This window comes from Rattus norvegicus, chromosome 12 (genome assembly GCF_021556685.1).
Source record: "Rattus norvegicus strain SHRSP/BbbUtx chromosome 12, alternate assembly SHRSP_T2T, whole genome shotgun sequence".
NCBI lineage: Eukaryota > Metazoa > Chordata > Mammalia > Rodentia > Muridae > Rattus > Rattus norvegicus.
Window position 1 is genome coordinate 49,850,201 of NC_141545.1, and position 19,253 is coordinate 49,869,453.

At 53.4% G+C, this 19,253-nt stretch overlaps 1 protein-coding gene and 1 long non-coding RNA gene across 3 annotated transcripts; one reads left to right on the forward strand and one right to left on the reverse strand.

Annotated features, from left to right (window-relative positions):
* Positions 1–3,430: 3,430 nt before the first annotated feature.
* On the reverse strand, positions 3,431–10,203 carry LOC108352466 (uncharacterized). Its single transcript, XR_015634900.1, has 3 exons — positions 10,063–10,203; positions 7,492–7,659; positions 3,431–5,433 (listed from the first exon to the last, which is right to left on the reverse strand). It is a non-coding gene; the product is annotated as an uncharacterized LOC108352466 (long non-coding RNA).
* Positions 10,204–10,349: 146 nt separating this feature from the next.
* Tmem119 (transmembrane protein 119) lies at positions 10,350–17,429 on the forward strand. 2 transcript variants are annotated; one of them, NM_001107155.1, is given in 2 exon segments: positions 10,350–10,467; positions 15,382–17,429. In NM_001107155.1, a coding segment is annotated over 1 exon segment (852 nt). In that variant the 5' UTR covers positions 10,350–10,467; positions 15,382–15,396; the 3' UTR covers positions 16,249–17,429.
* The last annotated feature ends 1,824 nt before the right edge of the window (positions 17,430–19,253 follow it).

Here is a 19,253-nt window from a genome sequence, read left to right on the forward strand (position 1 = left end):
CGTAGTGCCCCCTCATATAACTTCTCCCCCTGTTCCACCTTCCCCTTCTCTTTTGTTTGTCTGTTTGTTTGTTTTATATAAGTACATACTGTAGCTGTCTTCAGACACCAGAAGAGGGCATCAGATTCCATTACAGATAGTTGTGAGCCACCATGTGGTTGCTGGGAATTGAACTCAGGACCTCTGGAAGAGCAGTCAGTGCTCTTAACAGCTGAGCCCCCTCTCCAGTCCCCCTTTCTCTTTTGAGTGGGTGTTACCTCCCCCACTAACACACGAAGGACCCCACCCCCCAACCCACCCCTGCACATCAAGTCACTGTGGAACTAGACACATCCTCTCCTTCTGAAGCCAGGCAAGGCAGTTATTTAGGGGAGAGGGAGCCATAGGCAGGCCACAAGCTCAGAGGGACCCTCATGAAGGTGAACCTGCTCATCGGCTACCTATGGGCAGGGGGTCTGCTCAACTTTTCAATGGAAGCTTCTGAGGCCCCAACCCTGCCCCCTGTTCATTTTCAGACACACATCTGGTCCAGGTGGTTAAAGGAAGGCCCCGTGCTCCTCCCTCTGAGTCCCCATTCCTCAAGCCTCCTGCTCCTTGATGCACAGCATTCTGCCTCAGGACCTTTGCACATGCCGTTTCTGATGCCTGCTACATATGGGCCTCTGCACGGCTGACACCTTTGAACTTTTTTTTTTTCCGGAGCTGGGGACCGAACCCAGGGCCTTGCGCTCGCTAGGCAAGCGCTCTACCACTGAGCTAAATCCCCAACCCCTATCTTTGAACTTTTTAAGTCTCAGCCTGAACTCTACCTGCTCAGATAAGGCCATTCTAGCCACCAGGGTTGACCCCAGCAGCCTCTGTCCCTCTTGCAGGCGCTGTGGATTTGTTCTATGGGACGGCTTAGTTCATACTCCTTATCTATCTCTCTATCTCTCTATCTGTCTGTCTGTCTGTCTATCTATCTATCTATCTATCTATCTATCTATCTATCTATCTATCTATCACAGTAGGAATACAGAAACAGAAAACACCTATGGATCCATAGGAAGGGAAGCTTTGAGAAAAACGGCTGAGTGGAAACGGGACCCTTGAAAGTCTCCAAGTCAGAGTAACTGCCTTAAATCCTGACTCCGATGCTTACTTGAAGTGTGGGTAACACCATCTCTAGGTCTCACTTGCTCTCCTTTGAGGTAGAGAGGGGGATCACTTGGCACTGATCTGTGCCCATCCCCCAGCTGTGAAGCAGGCCAGACCGTCGAGGGGGCACCATGGGGGCCTCACATCTCTCTCGGGCCGTCTGCCTCTGTGGTTTTAGGGAGCCAGACCCCGCCCTGCTGAGCGCTCTGTCTTTTGGCCTAAAATTAGCTCACAAATTCTTTGGCTGCCCGGCCTTAGCTTCTAAGTGACAATTCAAACCAGATGTTTGCAGCTGCTGGGCCCCGTACCCCCAACCCCGGCTGACCCACACTGCTAGCCCAGGCTCAGGCTCAATAGGTTAGACCCAAGCTTGAGGATCTGTCTGTTGCTTTACCTGCCCGGGTCCTGGGTCTGGGTGGGAAATGGGAGGGCTGTGGGCACAGCTGTCCAAGAATAGGACATTTCTCTAAAGATACAGGGGTGAGGGGCTCGATGAGCATTTAAGGAGAGTGTGGGGTGCCTGAGGCTTCCCCTGCCTTGCGGGGGCCCTGCTGGGTGCTACAACCCTGCTTCTGGGACCTTCACCTTAGTTCCCTGAGAAGCCTCTATCACTGTGACAGTTCCTCATCCAAATGGCAAGAGCTCACAGCTTTCCCACAGGGACCTTGTTGGACAGCAGAGGGGACAGCCCTGGTTGGTCGGCCGCTCAATGCGAGGTGTCCCTGCCAAGCCACAGACCTTCAGGGCAGGTAGTGTGCTCTTGGTGACACCAGCTGCTTCCTTGATCCCACCCTGAGAGCCTGGCTCCACTTGGTAGGTGGTCTGGATGTCCTGGAAGGCTCCCCCTGTACAGCTGCCCCTGGGTAACACTTGACCCAGAGGTGGAAGGCAGGGGGCTCAGCTGAGTCAGAACTATGTGGTCAGGAACCCAGGCAAGGACCAGAGGCCTGTATAGCCATCAGGGGTTGGTGTAGAGCCATTACTCTGCCCGGAGATGGGACTCTGAATATCCCTTTCTCTAGGTCTTTGAGAGGAAGGAATTGTGGTTATACAGAGGCTTGATGGAAGAAAGAAGTGACCATATTTTACATACACACATGGTTGATGTGGAGGAGACCAAGTCCCTTTAAATGTCCCGAGAGCTCCATGACACCAGGTGACCACAGTTACCAGGATCTCTGTATCACTCTCCTTCCTGGACCATTTCTCAGGACATCTCCTGGACTCTCTGGTCACCTCTGGCTGTCTTTGCTTTACCCCTACACTGTCGCCAGCCCAGTACCACTGAGACACCATCAGGGCATCTTTCAAATGAGGTCCACAACCTCTGACTAGAATGTAGGTTCTACACGGACAAACTTGTCTGTGTGGCACTTGGAAAATAACCAGAACATATCATGAGGTGGGCAGGGAAGGATAGGGAAGGAAAGGGAAGGGAAGGGTAGTGTGGACAGATGAGATGGGTATAGCGAGGAGAAATAGAGGAGAGAGACATCCTGTGACCGGGATCTTCACATCCCTCCCCTCACTATTAGACCTACAGGGTCTGCATTTCCCATGGTGCTGACCGGGGTGTCGGGGTGTGTGTGTGGAACAGGGAGGTTGGTGACTAGTCTGAAAAAACCCAACAGGAGTCTGGTAAACGGGAAGTGTGGCCACCAGCTGCACTTTGGCCACCCCCGTGGCCCCCAGTGAGTCTCATAAAGTGTTTCCTTCCACGGCAAGAATGTAAATGTTTACAAGCCAGCCACAGCTGGCTGGCCACTCGGCCACAGGAAGTTCTGAGACCCCAGTCCTTGGGCTGTATGTGTAATCCCCAGGCGGAGGGATGTGGGTTCTTAAGAGCTTTGAACTGAGTCATAATCTGGCTAGGCCACGCAGATCTCCAGTACACGATTGTACCTTTCCCCGATGCGTGAGACCCAGACCTAAAGGCCCCATTATCAGAATCACCCTGTTCCTTGAGCCCCTTGCCAGCCAGAAATCCCCCAAAGGTTATTCTACCAACTCTAAACCAACAACTGAGTCTGCCCTTTATCCTAGAACCACACGGACTGTGTTCTCTTGCTGTGTGTGTGTGGAGAGTTCAGTCTGTCCTTGTTGTTGTCCAGCTATGGGCTACCACATGCATGAGGGGCAAACTTTTTGTCATTAGCTCGTGTGTGTGTGTGTGTGTGTGTGTGTGTGTGTATACATTTATTTATGTTTGTTTGTTTGTTTGTTTGTTTATGAGAGATGCTGTCACATAGCCCAGGCTGGTCTTGAATTTTCACTGTTTTTTTTTTTTCTTTTTCCAGCTGGGGACTGAACCCAGGGCCTTGCGCTTGCTAGGCAAGTGCTCTACCACTGAGCTAAATCCCCAACCCCTGGTCTTGAACTCACTATGTACTCCAGGATGTCTTCGAACTCCTGATCCTTTTGCTTCCATATTATATGTGATTATAGACATGTGCCACCACACCCGCTTTCTGCATCACTGTGGATGAACCCTGACCCTTGTGGGTAAGTGCTCAGATCCTTGAGCTCTAGTGTTCTATTTAGCTCTGTGAACTGGACACGGTCTATCCCCTGAGAAGAATCAGGGATTGTCTTGTTGATTGATATAGAGGAGCCCAGCCCACTGTGGGCAGCACCATTCCCTAGGCTGTGTGAGAAATCCAGTTAAGCACCGGCCTGAAAACAAGCCAGCAAGCCATGTTCCTGCTTGAGTTCCTACCCTGGCTTCCTTCCCCTCAAGATGGCCACAAAAAAAACAATCAATGTATCTCCAGCTTGTCATAGCTGGTCTTGATGTCACCTTGATTAGACTGACAAATGTCTAAGGAGGCAGGTGAAACTCCACCTCTTATTGGCTCTGAGGTCATCTCCAGAGGCCATTAGATCCCAAGGGATGAGCTCGTGGGTGAGCTGGGAGTAGATGACAGGTCGAGCTTTTGGGATGGTGAGACACTTGGTGTCTTCAAGGCTCTATCTTGTCCCATTCTGTGTTCCTGTTCACTTCCTGTCTGGGAGGTAAACAGTTTGTCATTGCCACAAACTCCATCTACCCCGACAATCTGCACTGAAGCTTTGGAGATCATGAGGCAGAACAAAAACTCTCCCCTCTTAAGTTGTTCTGTCAGGTGGTCACGTCGAGATGAAAATTTACTAATAGGAACCACACGTGTGCAGAATTTCCTGCCGAGGGCCGGGATGCTTCCAGTTCAGGGTCTGCTGTGTAGAAATCTGCCCCCGACACTTGTCTTTGTGTGGGTGTGTCTTCATTCCCTCGGGCACATACGTAGGCGGGGGGTACAGATCGCTGCCTCATGGGCCAAGTTTGCAATCCGCTTTAGGAACTAAGACCCTTGTCCACCGCACCTAGCTGTTTCTCTCTCTCACCAGCACGCGATGGAAAAATAGCAGATCGCAGGATGCCCAGAGGTCAAAAGCCACCGTGGTTCAAAGGGAGAGACTGAGACAGAGCCTGGCTGTAATGTGCTCTGGTTTCCAAGCTGGAGGAACATGTAGGTGGTCGATAAACAGATGAGCAACGAATGAATGTAGGTTGCTTTCTGATGAGAAAACTGAGATCCAGGGTGGTTGCATAGCAACCCCAGAGCTCTGGTCCGGTCAGACATAGCCGCCATCATGCTACTTGAGAGCCCCAGACAGAATGCTACTCCAGGGTAACCCTCCACAGGCCAGGCTTGGGCTGTGGTGGTGCTGCAGCCTAGGACTCCCTAGCCACATGAAAGGCTCAGCTATTTTTGCTTGGAAGGCAGGCCCCAGTGCTCAGGGTTATGTAATGAGATATGGACCTGGACCCATAAGGGGCTGGGAACTGTGCTGGGCTGGTACTGCAGGAGCCGGAGGGACGATCTCAACAGAGACCCAAGCCAGGGGTGTTCCCTGGCCCTCCTAAGCACCCCTGGTCAGGGCTGCTGAACAGGGTCGTGTGGCTGCTAATTGCAAGGGTTCAGGGCAGGGTCTCCAAAGCGTTTTCAGGTTGAGCAGAAACCCTGGCACTTTCTGGGCCCCTGAAATTACGGGTTACAAAGTGAACAGCCCAGCGTGTGCTCTACACCACAAGCCTGCCCACGCCCCATAGATGCCACTACAGGGCCCCACACGTGTCCCAGAAACCGCGGGATGTGTATGAAGTACTGAAGAGGGATGGGATTTCCTTCGTATTGTTGGCTGACCGGTGCTTGAAGACGCAGGATCAGACGGCAGAGGCCTCATTCAAACAGCCAGTGTTGTATTCTTGGAGCCCCATTTTGTTCCAGGCAATGTCCTAGATCAGTGGTTCTCAACCTAGGTGTGGCAAACCCAAAAGGTTTTTACAGATAATTACACTGTGAGTTATAACAGTAGAAAAGTTACCCTTGTTAAGTAGCAATGAAATAATTTTATGGGTGGGAGGGTGGGGTCACCACAACATAAGGAACCTTATTAAAGGGTCGCAGAATTAGGAAGACTGAGAACCACTAACATAGATGTAGAGTGAGGATTGGGCACCAAACAGGCAAAGTTCTTTGTCCCATGCTTTGTCCCGGCTCACCCATGCTGGCCTGAGGATAATCCAGAGCTGCCCCAGTGGCACTATGTGTGCTCCCAACCACCTCAGGACCTTCGCACATCCTGCCCAGCTGCTGGGAGCTGTCCTGCCTTCCTAAATACTTTCTCTCCATCTTTGAGGGCAACACCGTAGTCGCTTCCTACGGTGGAAGCCTGGGACTGGACTAGAACTACCATGGCACACAGAGCCCAGAGCAACCCCTTCCAGCTCTTGGCCCAGTGTGCAGTCAGAGGTTCCCAGGTCTCCTTTTGGGTTCACTTGCTTACTGTGGCTCTACCTCTTGTGAGTTTGGGCCCATCTGCTCATCACCGGCTCCGAGGACCTGACTGTGAACTGGGTACCATAGTCTCCGAATGTATTGGCAGAACAAGTGAAATTTGGAATGTCTCTAGGTGGGAGCCTGAGGGCTGGCAGTGAATGACCACTGGCATCTGACCGAAAGCCATGTTTAGCAGGGAAGCGCTGTGCTGTGCTGTGCTGTGCTGTGCTGTGCTGTGCTGTGCTGTGCTGTGCTGTGCTGTGGCCATGTTCCTTGTCTCTGCTGTTGAGTGGCACCTGCTGAGCATCCACGTGTAGGATGATGTCATACAGGTGAGGCAGGTACAAGATAGAACGAGGCCTGTCATTGGACGAGAAGGAAGGATAGGCGGGAGAAAAGTTTGAGGGTAGAGGAGACTGGAAGAGAAGCCGCAGACAGAACACGGAGGCTGACGTTAAGATTCCGCTCTGTATTTACAGGTTGTTATGAATGTTCTTAAGGGCTGGCTGTGTACAGGGCTTTGTGTGTCTAGGTGGGCAACTATATCTTATTGTTGTTGTGTTGTGTGTTTCTGTGGCAATTTGAGTTTGGGAGAGTGTGTGGTGACAGAGTTGGGATGTGTTTCTGGCAAGATATCTACCAGATATCTAGTGGGGATAAAAGACAGCCCTTAGGGCTGGAGAGATGGCTCAGTGGTTAGAGCACTGACTGCTCTCCCAGAGGTCCTGAGTGTGTGTGTGTGTGTGTGTGTGTGTGTGTGTGTGTGCGTGTGTGTGTTCCCACAGTCCCTTTCCTGAGGCATGTGGAGGCAGGAGAGGGGCTGTGCTGTGCGAACCGCCCAGTCAGAGGTGGGGTCACTGACCTGGTGGTGGCACTTTCAGAGGTTTGGAAACAGAACCTGGTGCATCAGAAGGGGCTCTGCGGCCAGCCTTCCATTACTCCAGGGCCTGTCACTTGACTGTGAGCCTCAGTTTCTCATTCTGGTACAGAGCACCATTTCCCCACATCTCCATAAACACCAACAGAGATGTGCTCAGGCACCATAAGCACCTGGCTCTGCAGGGCAAATATTGCCCGGGTCGCAGGGCATGGCTGCTCAGCCTCTTTGGGTTCTGCATCCCCAGGCTCAGCAGAAATGCACTGAGCATTTAGGTGAGCATTTGCACTGAGCATTTAGGTGAGCATTTGCACTGAGAATTTAGGTGAGCATTTGCACTGAGCATTTAGGTGAGCATTTGCACTGAGAATTTAGGTGAGCATTTGCACTGAGCATTTGCACTGAGCATTTAGGTGAGATTTGCACTGAGCATTTGCACTGAGCATTTAGGTGAGCATTTGCACTGAGCATTTAGGTGAGCATTTGCACTGAACATTTAGGTGAGCATTTGGGTGAGCATTTGCACTGAGCATTTAGGTGAGCATTTGCACTGAACATTTAGGTGAGCATTTGGGTGAGCATTTGCACTGAGAGTGTTCAGACTTTTCCTCTACACTGTGCCTTCTGCAGCCGAGTGGAGTGACTGCCTGTACTCACCCGTCACACAGCAGAAGTCAGTCACCTGGAGGCAGCTCAGTGTCCCACCAGCTTTGGGCCCCATGCAGGAGGCTGAAACCCCAGCACTCAGGAGGTAGAGGTGGGAAGATCAGAAGCTCAAGAGCGGACTTGGTTGCGCGTCAGATTTGACCGGCAGAAGACTCTTGTCTGGAAAGAGAAGAAAAGAGAAAGACAGGGAAATGAAGAGGAAGAAAAAGTCATCAAGCCACACCGAGACAAGGTAAAGGGTTGGGGGTGGGGCGGGGTCAGGCAAGGGTCTGCAGAGACTCTTTGTAGAGTTGCACGAGGGACTTGAGCATGTGTGAGCACTGGCCTCTGAGTCTGAAACCAGCCCTAACCGGCACCAAGGTAGGACCTTATCTTCCTTGGGGTGGAAGACAGGAGTGTGTTTACCCTTGATCTGGGGCCCAGATTGTCTGTACCCCAACCCTTGGTCTACCCTGCAATTGTGCCATGAAGGCTTCCGTGGCGATGGGTCCGTAGTGTGTCGAGAAAGCTTAGCTGAGGACATGATTGTCCTCTGTCACCTCGGCGAGCCTTGACCCAGAGGACACTGAGCTGACTGCTCGAGCATTCTGCACGGCTGCTGGACAAGGAGGGAGGGTGAGGCCTGTAGCTAAGGCATGTAGGAAACTCCCAGAAGCCTCTTGGGGCTGAGAGTTGGGCCCTCCCTTGAAGACCAGAGTTCTGACCCAAGTCCTCAGTCCGTTGAGAACAGGGCTTGCTCCCTGGGAGGAGGAGGCCCTGGAGAGGGCTGGCTGCCCCTGAAACTGATGACCAGTCTAAGACCAGGTAGGCAGGGCCAAGGCCATCCTCACCCCATTGTTTGGAAGTAAAGGGAGGGGGTTCAGACCTGCATGCTTATGTATGTCTCTCTCAATGGGGTGTGGGAATCAATTCAAGGGAGAACAGGGAACCCTCCATCTTGATTTCCAAAGGGCTGACCTCTTTTGAACAAGTAGGGGCTGCTGGAACTATGGCAAGGCACAACCGTACTGGGAAGACCCAGTTCTTAACTGTGCCGAGATGAATGAACCCCTGGAGGCTAGCCCTGCACCTCCCTTGACGTCCCTCATGCCTCCTGGTCACACCAGCACCTTCCTGGCCACTGCCACTGGGCCACTTCCCGAAGTGCCTTCCCAGGTCCCCTCTGTGGGATTCCAGGGTGTATTAGCCTCCCTGCCTGGCTCCCCTGTGGCCCTCTCCTGACATGAAACCCCCTCTGGTTTGCAGGAGGGTGACACACAGCTCCATGATGAATCTTGGTGCACATAGCTCTGGAAGCCTGTGAGCTCCAAGAGGCAGGGTTGTGTCTGTGTCCTGTCTGGCTGGGTCCTGCTCAGCCCTGACCTTCAGTGTGGGGATGCATCAGCCATTTACTGAAGCAAACAAGTACATGAGTATGTGAGTGAGTGGATGAATGAATGAATGAATGAGTAGATGAATGAATGAGTGAATGAATAAGTGAGTGAATGAATGAATGAGTGGATGACTGAATGAATGAGTGAGTGCATGAGTAAGTGAATGAATGAGTGGATGAGTGACTGAGTGAATGAATGAGTGGATGAGTGAGTGAGTGAATGGTGAGTGAGTGAATGAATGAGTGAGTGAGTGAATGAATGAGTGAGTGAGTGAATGAATGAGTGGATGAGTGAGTGAGTGAATGAATGAGTGAGTGAGTGAATGAATGAGTGAGTGAGTGAATGAATGAGTGAGTGAGTGAATGAATGAGTGGATGAATGAATGAATGAATGAGTAGATGAATGAATGAGTGAATGAATAAGTGATTGAATGAATGAATGAGTGGATGAGTGACTGAGTGAATGAATGAATGGATGAGTGAGTGAGTGGATGAGTGAGTGAGTGAATGAATGAGTGAGTGGATGAGTGAGTGGATGAGTGAGTGAGTGGATGAGTGAGTGAGGGAATGAATGAATGAGTGAATGAATGGATGAGTGAGTGAATGAGTGAATGAATGAATGGACGAGTGAGTGGATGAATGAGTGAATGAATAAGTGAGTGAGTAAATGAATGAATGAGTGGATGAGTGAGTGAGTGGATGAGTGAATGAATGAATGGATGAGTGAGTGGATGAACGAGTGAATGAATAAGTGAGTGAGTGAATGAATGAATGAGTGAGTGAATGAATGAATGAGTGCAAGGTCCCATGGATCACTGGTCCTTGGTGTTTCAGGGTCATTTAATTACCATACTCAGGACCCAGTTGCTGTATTTGGACTCCCCCTCTCTACTTCTGTGGAATGGGCTCATAGTTTCTGCTCAAGCTGCCCAGTTGCTGGGGCTTTGTGATGCCTCTGATTTCAGGATGCCAGTACCTCAGGGAGCTCCCCCCATGCCCTAAGAATGGGGAAACTGAGGACCGGGGAGGAAGGGCTGGGGCGATGCCTGAACTCAGCACCCTCAGGCTCCCCTGAGACACCCCCATTCCCACTCTGCCCCCTAAGCCTGGAAATCCTGAGTCACAGCCGGAATGGGCCACGCCACGGAGATTTTCCCTTCCCACTTCCAGGGGCCCCAGAGCCTCCTGACCTCATCCTTCAAGGACTGTGGGGGATGGGCCAGACCTCAGCTCAAAGTTCTGGAGAAGCGCTCCTGGAAGCCCCTCTGTCTGTCAGTCTGTCTGAGCCTGCCAGAGGGACTTGAGGTCAAGAAGAGGCAAGCTTGGAGTGTGAGGAGGGTGGGACTGCGTGTGGCCCAGCATAGTCCCGCCCCGCACTGTCCCCACCCCAAGCCCTCTTAATGAAATCAAGCTGGCCCTCCAGCCCAGCGGGGAGAAGGAAGGGGGAGGGCCTGGAGGCCGAGGCGGGCAGGCACCAGCCAGAGCAGCTGGCGGCAGACAGTCGGACCGAGACAGTTGGACCGAGACAGTCGAACGGTCTAACAGGGCCTGGCTTGCCTACCTGGCAGCTGCACCCGGTCCTTTTCCCAGAGCTGGTAAGTCCCGGCCTGCTGCTGCTGGTGTCTCTTGGAGGACTTCACAGAGTCCCTAAGTGTGTGTGTGTGTGTGTGTGTGTGTGTGTGTGTGTGTGTGTGTGTGTGTGTGTGAGCACGTGTGTGGTTAGATGTGTGTGCATGGATGAAGGTGTTGTGCCTGTAGTTGGGGTGTGGAGAAAGTGCCAGGGTGATATTTCCAAGGCCAGCATGCTCATATACACCAACTTGTATTGTCCTGTGGGCTGCTGCGGTAGGCACCAGTTGGTATACGTGTGTGTGTGTGTGTGTGTGTGTGTGTGTGTGTGTGTGTGTGTGTGTGTGTATGAACCTGCTGCTCTCTGTGTACAGAAGCTGGGGACTTCGGGAACTTGCTGGAGTGTCTTGGGGTTATGAGTCTTTGAGTCTGTTGTGGGCTCTGGGCTCTAGCTGGTGCTGGTGCTGGTGCTGGTGTGTGTGTGTGTGTGTGTGTGTGTGTGTGTGTGTGTGTGTGTTGTGTGTGTGTGTGCCCCCGCGCGCGCGCGTAAAAGTTGGTGTGTAGGCTCTGAGACCTAAGGCTCCTTCCAAGCCTCTTCTTGAGGGGCCCAGGTCCCTGTCCTTGCAGGCCCCAAGGGAATAGGCTGGGGATACGATGCTTCAGCTGGAGCCCCTCCCCCCAAGTCTCCTAATTGAAACCGGGTTTCTGTGGCCTGCCTCTCCACCACTGGCCATCAGTTTCTGAGTGATGGCTTAGCTGTCTCAGGTCCTGGGGTACCAGTCCTTGGGGGTGGATTCACCTCATCTGCATATTCACCGGCATCTCGATTTAAAACAGAAGCTTCTAAGACAGAGGGTCCGGGAGGGCATCCTGGGTAAGTGTGTCCACTTGCTAACGTTTATTATGCACTAGGCACTGCCGTGATCTGTCCCCATTGCATAGATGTGGAAGCGGAGCTCAGGGGGCTGACGTGCCCCACCTTTTGGGAGGCCACATCAGGCAGTTCTGAGCCACCTCTCTCTCCATCCGGGCTCTGTTGGGCAGGCTGTTTACAGTCCTACTGAGTTCCCTCTGGTGTGAAAGCAGAGGGTTCAGTAGCCTGACATCCAGAGTCCTTTGTAGGACAGACCAGGAGCCAAGCAGGCCCTGCTCTCCCCAGCAGGCAGGCAAAGGCCAGGGCACATCCGCAATCATTTCAGACCTGTTCAGGTCAGTTCTTCCGTTCCACAGAGGGGAAACTGAGGCCCAGAGAGTTTCGGGAAAACACTCAGGGTCCCATGACCATCTCCTACAAGCTTTGGCTAGCTCCACGCAGACCTGAGTCCCCTTGCTTAGCTGCCTGCTACCTTTTTCTGGAGCAAGGAGAGACTGAGGAGTTGGGGGGAGCTCCGAGGGTTGGGACTTGCTCTTTAGAGACAGGAATGGTTTCCGCTCCTCAGTCCGTACCCCTTTGGCTGATTCCACGGTGCCACAGAGACAGCAGTGCTTTCTTGAATCCCCACTGTGGTTTACACATGTGTGTCTGATCTTTTGCTGGGGGTGTTGGGGGCCAGAGCAAGTGAGGACAGCCATGAATCTGCCAGCAAGGGGAAAATGGTGGCTTATCCTGAAGCATTCCATTCCCAAATTCTAGCTTTTCTGTGGGACCGACCCTATGCTGGCACTTCCAGAATGTTCTCTCGCACAACCCCAACAGTTCTTTGAGTCTCAGCGTGGACTCATCCTACTGCTGCCCATTTGCAGACGGGCAAAGTGAGGTCGAGAGGAGACAGCTGGCAGGTTTAGACACGATGGAGCCAGGTAGATCTAGCCGGCTTGGTGGCTTTTTACTCGATGCATCTGGGGACAGCCTGCCTGGGGACCTCTCCAGTGCTCTGGCACTGTGGTCAAGGTCTCTCTGGAGCAACAGCCCTCACTTGCCACAACTATATTTTTAGATGACATCATAATATATAGCTTGGGATGGTTTTGAACTTGTAATCCTGCCTCTGTCTCCCGAGGGCTGACCTGGGGCTGTGGTGTAGTTCAGTGGCATGCATAAAGCTCTCATCCCGACCCCCCCAGCACCACCCCCCAAAAAGGGAGCAGGTGTGCCAGGTGAGTAAAATTCTTTCCAAGAATGAGAACTTGAGTTCAGGCCTAGCACCCAGGTAAAAAGACAGGTGTAGTAATGCGTGCCCGAGATCTCAGCCTTGGAAGGTCAGAGATAGGGACCAGCCTAGCCACTTATGTGTATGTGTGTGTGTGGGGGGGGGGGTAGTACCCCAGATTAGCCTCCGGCCTCCACATCCACATACAACGTGCACTCTCATGGCCTGTGGATGCCACACCTGACTGAGGATTTAAATCCCGGCCCAATCAACGGATCTGTCCCTCCTTGAACATGTCACTGTCCGGTCTGAACATGAAGGCGTTGCTGCTGTAGGACTGGATCTCATTCTTCTTGGAGCCCAGGCCATCACTCTGCATGAGCCTGGGAAATCAGCAACAGAGCACTTGTGGCTCCCCCTCAGGCAGAAAGGGAAATGCAATCAGAACAGGCCCCTCGGTAATTTAGCCACTTTAGAAAAGTTGTTACATTTATATCTTTATAGGGGGCTGTGCGGTGCCATGCCGCAGTGGTGGAGGTCAGAGGTTAACCTGTAGGAGATGATTCTCTCCTTCTACCCTGTGAGTCCTGGAGATCAAACTCAGGGGATCAGGCTTGGCAGCAAGCTCCTGTCCCTACTGAGCCAGCTCGCTGGCCCATTTAGCCTCTTCTGATGTTCGCTTCGGTCCTTTGCTGTGTGAGTCAGTTGGACTGAATTGGCATCAGGGAGCACAGCAAGCTGCCTCTGCTGCAGATCCAATCAAGGGAGAATTAAAAAAAAAAAAAAAGTAGGCTGTAAGAATTTAACGATTCGGTCCCCAGCTCCAAAAAAAAGAACCAAAAAAAAAAAAAAAAAAAAAGAATTTAACGATAAAAAACGGACGGTACAATGCTCCCCAGGATGTTTGCTGTGTTGTGAGTCACCCGGAGCTGACTGGAAGGGCCAGGAGGCTGAGAGACGCTCCCTGCAAACTGTACTGATAGCTTTATTTGGCTCCTTTGGGTGGGCGTGGGACACCCTGGTACTTGCTTTCTGTGATATGGAGGGATCACCACACATCACTAGAGAGCATGAGGCCCCCAGGACAGTCACTAAATGACCAGTCTCATTCCTACCTCACTCCCCAAGTCTCCATCACACAAGGTAATGCCACCTGCCTCATCCAACAGGACATGCAGCCCACGGTGCTGGGGACCTCAGCTTCCTGCTGCAGTTCAGAAACTTGCTGTGTGGCTTGTCTCCTGCTTGGGGCCTCTGCCTCTATCTCCCCATCTCAGTCCAGGAAGGGAGAAAGGGCCTTCAACCCTTCTGTCTTAGACCTCTAGCCCCAGTCATCCTCGGGGACCAGAGCCCTCGGGAGGGGAGGGGGGAGGACCTGCAGCAAAAGTTTGAACCCCAGATCCCATTACCACTGGCTGGGAGAGTTAGTGTAAACTTGGGCAATGAGGAATTTATTAATCAGCCTGCCTGTCTGGGCCAGATGGGGTCTGGGGGGTTCATGCCGGGAGCAGCCTTCCAGGGGGGAGGGGCACATCTGGTTCCCATTTAGTGGCAGCAGTGGGGAGGGGCTGCAGCGTCGGGGAGGGGCTACGGTGTTAGCGGTGTTAGCGAGCTTTGTCTCCCCAGGAACTGCTTCCCCCTGGAACCTCTCGTGGGTTTTTTTTTTTTTTTCTTTTGGAGGCTCATAGTGAGGTCCAGTCCTCCATGGGTTTGGGGGGAGGGGTCACAGATACCCTCAGCCCCACCCTGGTATTCAAGCCTCCTATAGAGCCTGCAGACCTGGCAGCTTCAAATCCTAGAATCCTCTGGAAAAGGAAGTGGGTGTATTGGAAAAGCCTTTGCAGGAGCTTCCAGGGCCTCGGGATAACAGCGCCCTGGGGCCACTTCCTGTACAGAGTAGCCCCTCAGGTTCCTGGTCTCCCATCCCCCACCCCCACTCACCCAGAGTAGAGGCCATTGCTTCTTTTATGCCTTCCAGATCTCTCTGGATAAGTCGCTGGATCCCCCTGAGCCTCAGTTTCTGGAGCTGGACATGGGTACAATCATAGCTCTTCTGGGATGGGTAGCTCTCAGGCTCCCACCACAAACTTCTGTAGCTGTCTTCAGACACACGGGAAGAGGGCATCAGATCTCAGAACAGATGTTTATAAGCCACCATGTGGTTGATGGGATTTAAACTCAGGACCTTTGGTAGAGCAGTCAGTGCTCCTAACCACTGAGCCATCTCTCCAGCCCCACCACAAACTTCTAATTGGACAGGGAGGAGCTGACTCAGGTGTCAGAAGCCAGTATAGCGGTGCATGCCTTCAAGGCCAGGGACAAAGGATTCTGGGAACCTGCTTCCCAGACAGCCTATCCTAACATGTAAGCACCAGGTCCCAGTAAGAGACCCTGACCCGAAGAAGAAGTGAAGGGTCCCCGAGGAGGAAGGACATTTGGGGTTATCCTCTGATCTCCCAATGCACCTCCTCCCACACATACACACAAAGGCACTTCCAATGGTACCTGATGCCTTAGGAAGCCATGAGTGTAAGCTAGGATTGGGAACTACTCAGCCACACTGGCACAGCAACCATTGAGCACTTAGTGTATACTCAGGGTTCGAAACCCCGAGGACAGAGATGAGTAAGATGCAGTTCCTGTCCCTCAGGAACACCAGATGGAAGCAGGACAGGTGGCGTTCCGTGTAGAAGGACCTGGGAGTGTGTGCGTGTTGCTTAGATAAGTGACTTGTTGGAGTGTGTTATGGCTTCCCGGCTGTCCCCAGGAACTAGCTAACCACGCGCTCCGCCGCACGCTGGAGTGACAGGAGACTCAGCCTGACTTTTCTCTCTCTTGCTCTCTGCGCAGGTTCTGTGGGTCAACATGGTCCCCTGCTTCCTCCTGTCTCTGCTGCTACTTGTGAGGCCTGCGCCTGTGGTGGCCTACTCTGTGTCCCTCCCGGCCTCCTTCCTGGAGGAAGTGGCGGGCAGTGGGGAAGCTGAGGGTTCTTCAGCCTCTTCCCCAAGCCTGCTGCCGCCCCGGACTCCAGCCTTCAGTCCCACACCAGGGAGGACCCAGCCCACAGCTCCGGTCGGCCCTGTGCCACCCACCAACCTCCTGGATGGGATCGTGGACTTCTTCCGCCAGTATGTGATGCTCATTGCGGTGGTGGGCTCGCTGACCTTTCTCATCATGTTCATAGTCTGCGCGGCACTCATCACGCGCCAGAAGCACAAGGCCACAGCCTACTACCCGTCCTCTTTCCCCGAAAAGAAGTATGTGGACCAGAGAGACCGGGCTGGGGGGCCCCATGCCTTCAGCGAGGTCCCTGACAGGGCACCTGACAGCCGGCAGGAAGAGGGCCTGGACTCCTCCCAGCAGCTCCAGGCTGACATTCTGGCTGCTACTCAGAACCTCCGGTCTCCAGCTAGAGCCCTGCCAGGCAGTGGGGAGGGAACAAAACAGGTGAAGGGTGGGTCGGAGGAGGAGGAGGAGAAGGAAGAGGAGGTGTTCAGTGGCCAGGAGGAGCCCCGGGAAGCCCCAGTATGTGGGGTCACTGAAGAGAAGCCGGAGGTCCCTGACGAGACAGCCTCAGCAGAGGCTGAAGGGGTTCCCGCAGCCAGCGAGGGCCAAGGGGAACCAGAAGGGTCTTTCTCCTTAGCCCAGGAACCCCAGGGAGCAGCTGGTCCTTCCGAAAGGTCCTGTGCCTGCAACAGAATCTCCCCTAATGTGTAACAGGCCCCAGAACTGTGAGGCCTGACTCTTGGGTCCTCGAAGGTCACCTCCTTGGTCAAGAAAGGCATTCAGCTTTGACTGCTTCTTGACACCCTGCCTTGGCCATTGTGGGTGCCAATCCTGACCCTGAATGGGCAAAGCTGCTGGCCTCTGGTGTACCCCAGGAAACACCACCCCAAGTTCCAGCGCCCTTAATGACTCTCACCATCCTGGGGGCTTCACCCCGAAGCACCACTTCTCTGGAAGGGGAAGGTCAGACACATCCCAGTTGGAGCCGCAATGAGGCAGTCCTCAGAACAGAAGGGGAACAGGCCAGAGGCTGTCTGTGACATACACAGTAAACACCCCTGCTTGCACCTTGGCTGTGGAGACAAGAGGGGCTGTTGATTCAGATGGGCCTGCGGTGTCCTCTCTGCCGTTGTGCCCTGCAGGATAGCAAGGTGCAGTCCGTGTCTGGTAATGCCAGGGACTGCAGAGTCCTTCGCATCTCCTGATCACCGCAGTGTCTCTGTCACGCTGCCCCTGTTCAGTGGACTTGATTAGTTAGGAAGCTTCTGGAAGGGACCCCTAATTATATCACGGAGTTTCCCCATGGAAACACAAACTCCAAATCATGTGACTTTAGGAGCCACCGTGCCCCTCCAAAGACTGACGTGGCTACTCTAAGGGTTCCCACTGGGCTGGCTTTGCTACGCTTTCTTCACGTTGCTTCATTATTACCAGGAGGTCTCATAGCTACAAAGTCCAATCTCACAGCACCCAGTCTGGAAAACAGTGTTCTCAGGTTTTCTCCAAGGCACCCCACTTCCTGATTGGTTCAGAGTTGGAATGTGGCACGCAGGGCGTCCGGCTCACTCAAGTGTCAAGTGACCCTGACTTGGGTGTGTGCAAGACATCTTGCTGTCAATGCTGGGGTGAGGGAGAAGCCAAGGGGATGTTTGGGGGTCACAGCCATTCTGGATTCTGACGCCCAGCCTGGAGCAGGGGCCTGGCCCATTCTACGCTCACACAGTGGTCTAGCAGCCTGAACCCACACCGTTCCTCAACCCTCAACAGTGCTGAGGCTCTGTCCTGTTGGGGATTTTGGGGTTCACTACACCTGCATCAGGGCTCCCCGAGACGTCAGCTCTTCAGGTGTGGATATATGACACACTAGCATAATAAACCTTGATCTGGCTTGAGTCTCTCTGGACTATCTGGGGCTGCACAGGCCTGCAGGGATGGGGTGTTTATGGGCTGGGGGCAGCATTGGGGGAGGGGATCAGCCAGGTCCGAGAGCTGAGAATGTGTGTGGGTGCTCATAGGTGTTGGACCACATACCTAGGAGTCCTGGAGGCAGTGTGTCAAACACACAGACAGCCTGGATCTGCAGCTGGTGTGGCCATACCACAGCCACCTCTTTGTGCTATGGGACAAGGCAGGGGTGCAGTCATGGCCACTCATTGCCTGCAGGTGGGTGAGCCTCAGCTGGGCCTCAGGGACAACACTTGCTCATACCACCCACCCTTGGTAGGTCTTTCGGCCTTTGATCCCCCACTTCTAGCTTCCTCTTTCCCTTGGAGGATCCCCCACCTGGGTGCTCTGGAATCCAATTGTGGATGGAGGTTGGAAACATATGCTAGGTTCCCAGGATGGAGGTGCCATGGCGGCTGTCTCCTACAACCCTGATCCTTCAAGGATCCACCATCCAGTTTGAGGTCCCGGGCTTGGTTTACAGAACATAATGACCTTTTGTGTTGTGCATCTGAGAGAGGACCGGCCTCTCTCAGCCCAGCTTAGCTTTCTCCAAGAACCAGGAGAGTTGACATGAACACCCAAACACCTCCCATTCTGGTGTGCTGTGTGGCTTTGGCCAAGTGGCTCAGTTTCTCTGGTGTGGGGCTGTGTCCTTATTGACCGGCTCTGACTGTGGCCGGGAAACACATAAGTTCCCTCGGGTCACACTGAGACCCCGAAGACACTGGAGGGTAATTCTCTGGCCAGCAGCTTCCTGCTAATTCCAGGAGAGCTCCCCGGAGAATGTGGGAGGTGGTCCAAGGCCTTAATAGTAGTGTGCATCTCTGATCCTGGAGGGGGAGGGATTAAGGAGGTGGCCTGAGTGTCAGGACAGGGGCCCTGGTGCCTCTGAGCTTTTGCAGTGTGGTTCCCGAAGACACGATACCCTCCGGTCCTTCTGTACCTCACCAGAGCTAACCCAGCATCAGCCTCCAGCTCCTGCCACTCAGTGATGGCAGTGGCCTGTGGTGAACAAGGTACCCGGTGACTGGACCCCCGCCCTTGGCCAGGACCACTCTCCGTACCTGACACTTTACTCACTGAGACCCTCGGACTCTGAAGCGATGTTATTACTTCCACAACCCAAAGAAAGAAACAGACCCAGGGCAGCACAGCCAGAAACCCATGTCACACAGCCCAGTGGAGACCATTCTGAGTGTTCAGTAAAGGAGGGAGGAGGAAGGGAGGGATGGGAGGATGGACAGAGGGAAGTGAGGGATGACGGAGGAGGAGGCATGATGAATGGGTGGATGCATGGGTGGGTGAATGGGTGAGGCAGGGAGGAGGGAATGGCTCCCTCAGGGAGGAGACAGTGGGGCTCCACTCCTACTTAGAGCCCTCTAATTTCTCCACATCTGCAGGGATCTACCCAGAAGGCCCATTTTGTGGGCACACCCAGGAAACCAGAGAGGGAGAGCATGGGTTGTGGGCTGGGACCACAGAGACAGAACTGGGCTTGAAGGTCAAGGGAGACACCCTCAGTGTTCCCCAGGGGGTGGGGGGGTGTTGAGGTCTGTACAGGCTGTCCCTGTCCTGTTAGTGACCTGTTCATCCCTCTCCAGCCTGGCCTGCTGCCACTATATGTGTGTGTGTGTGTGTGTGTGTGCTTGAATGCATGCATGTGTGTATATGTGTGAGTGTATGTGTGCTCGTGTGTGTACTTGTGTGCATGTGGGCTCATGTGTATGTGTCTTGTGTGCGCGCATGTGTGTGTATGTATGCATGTGTGT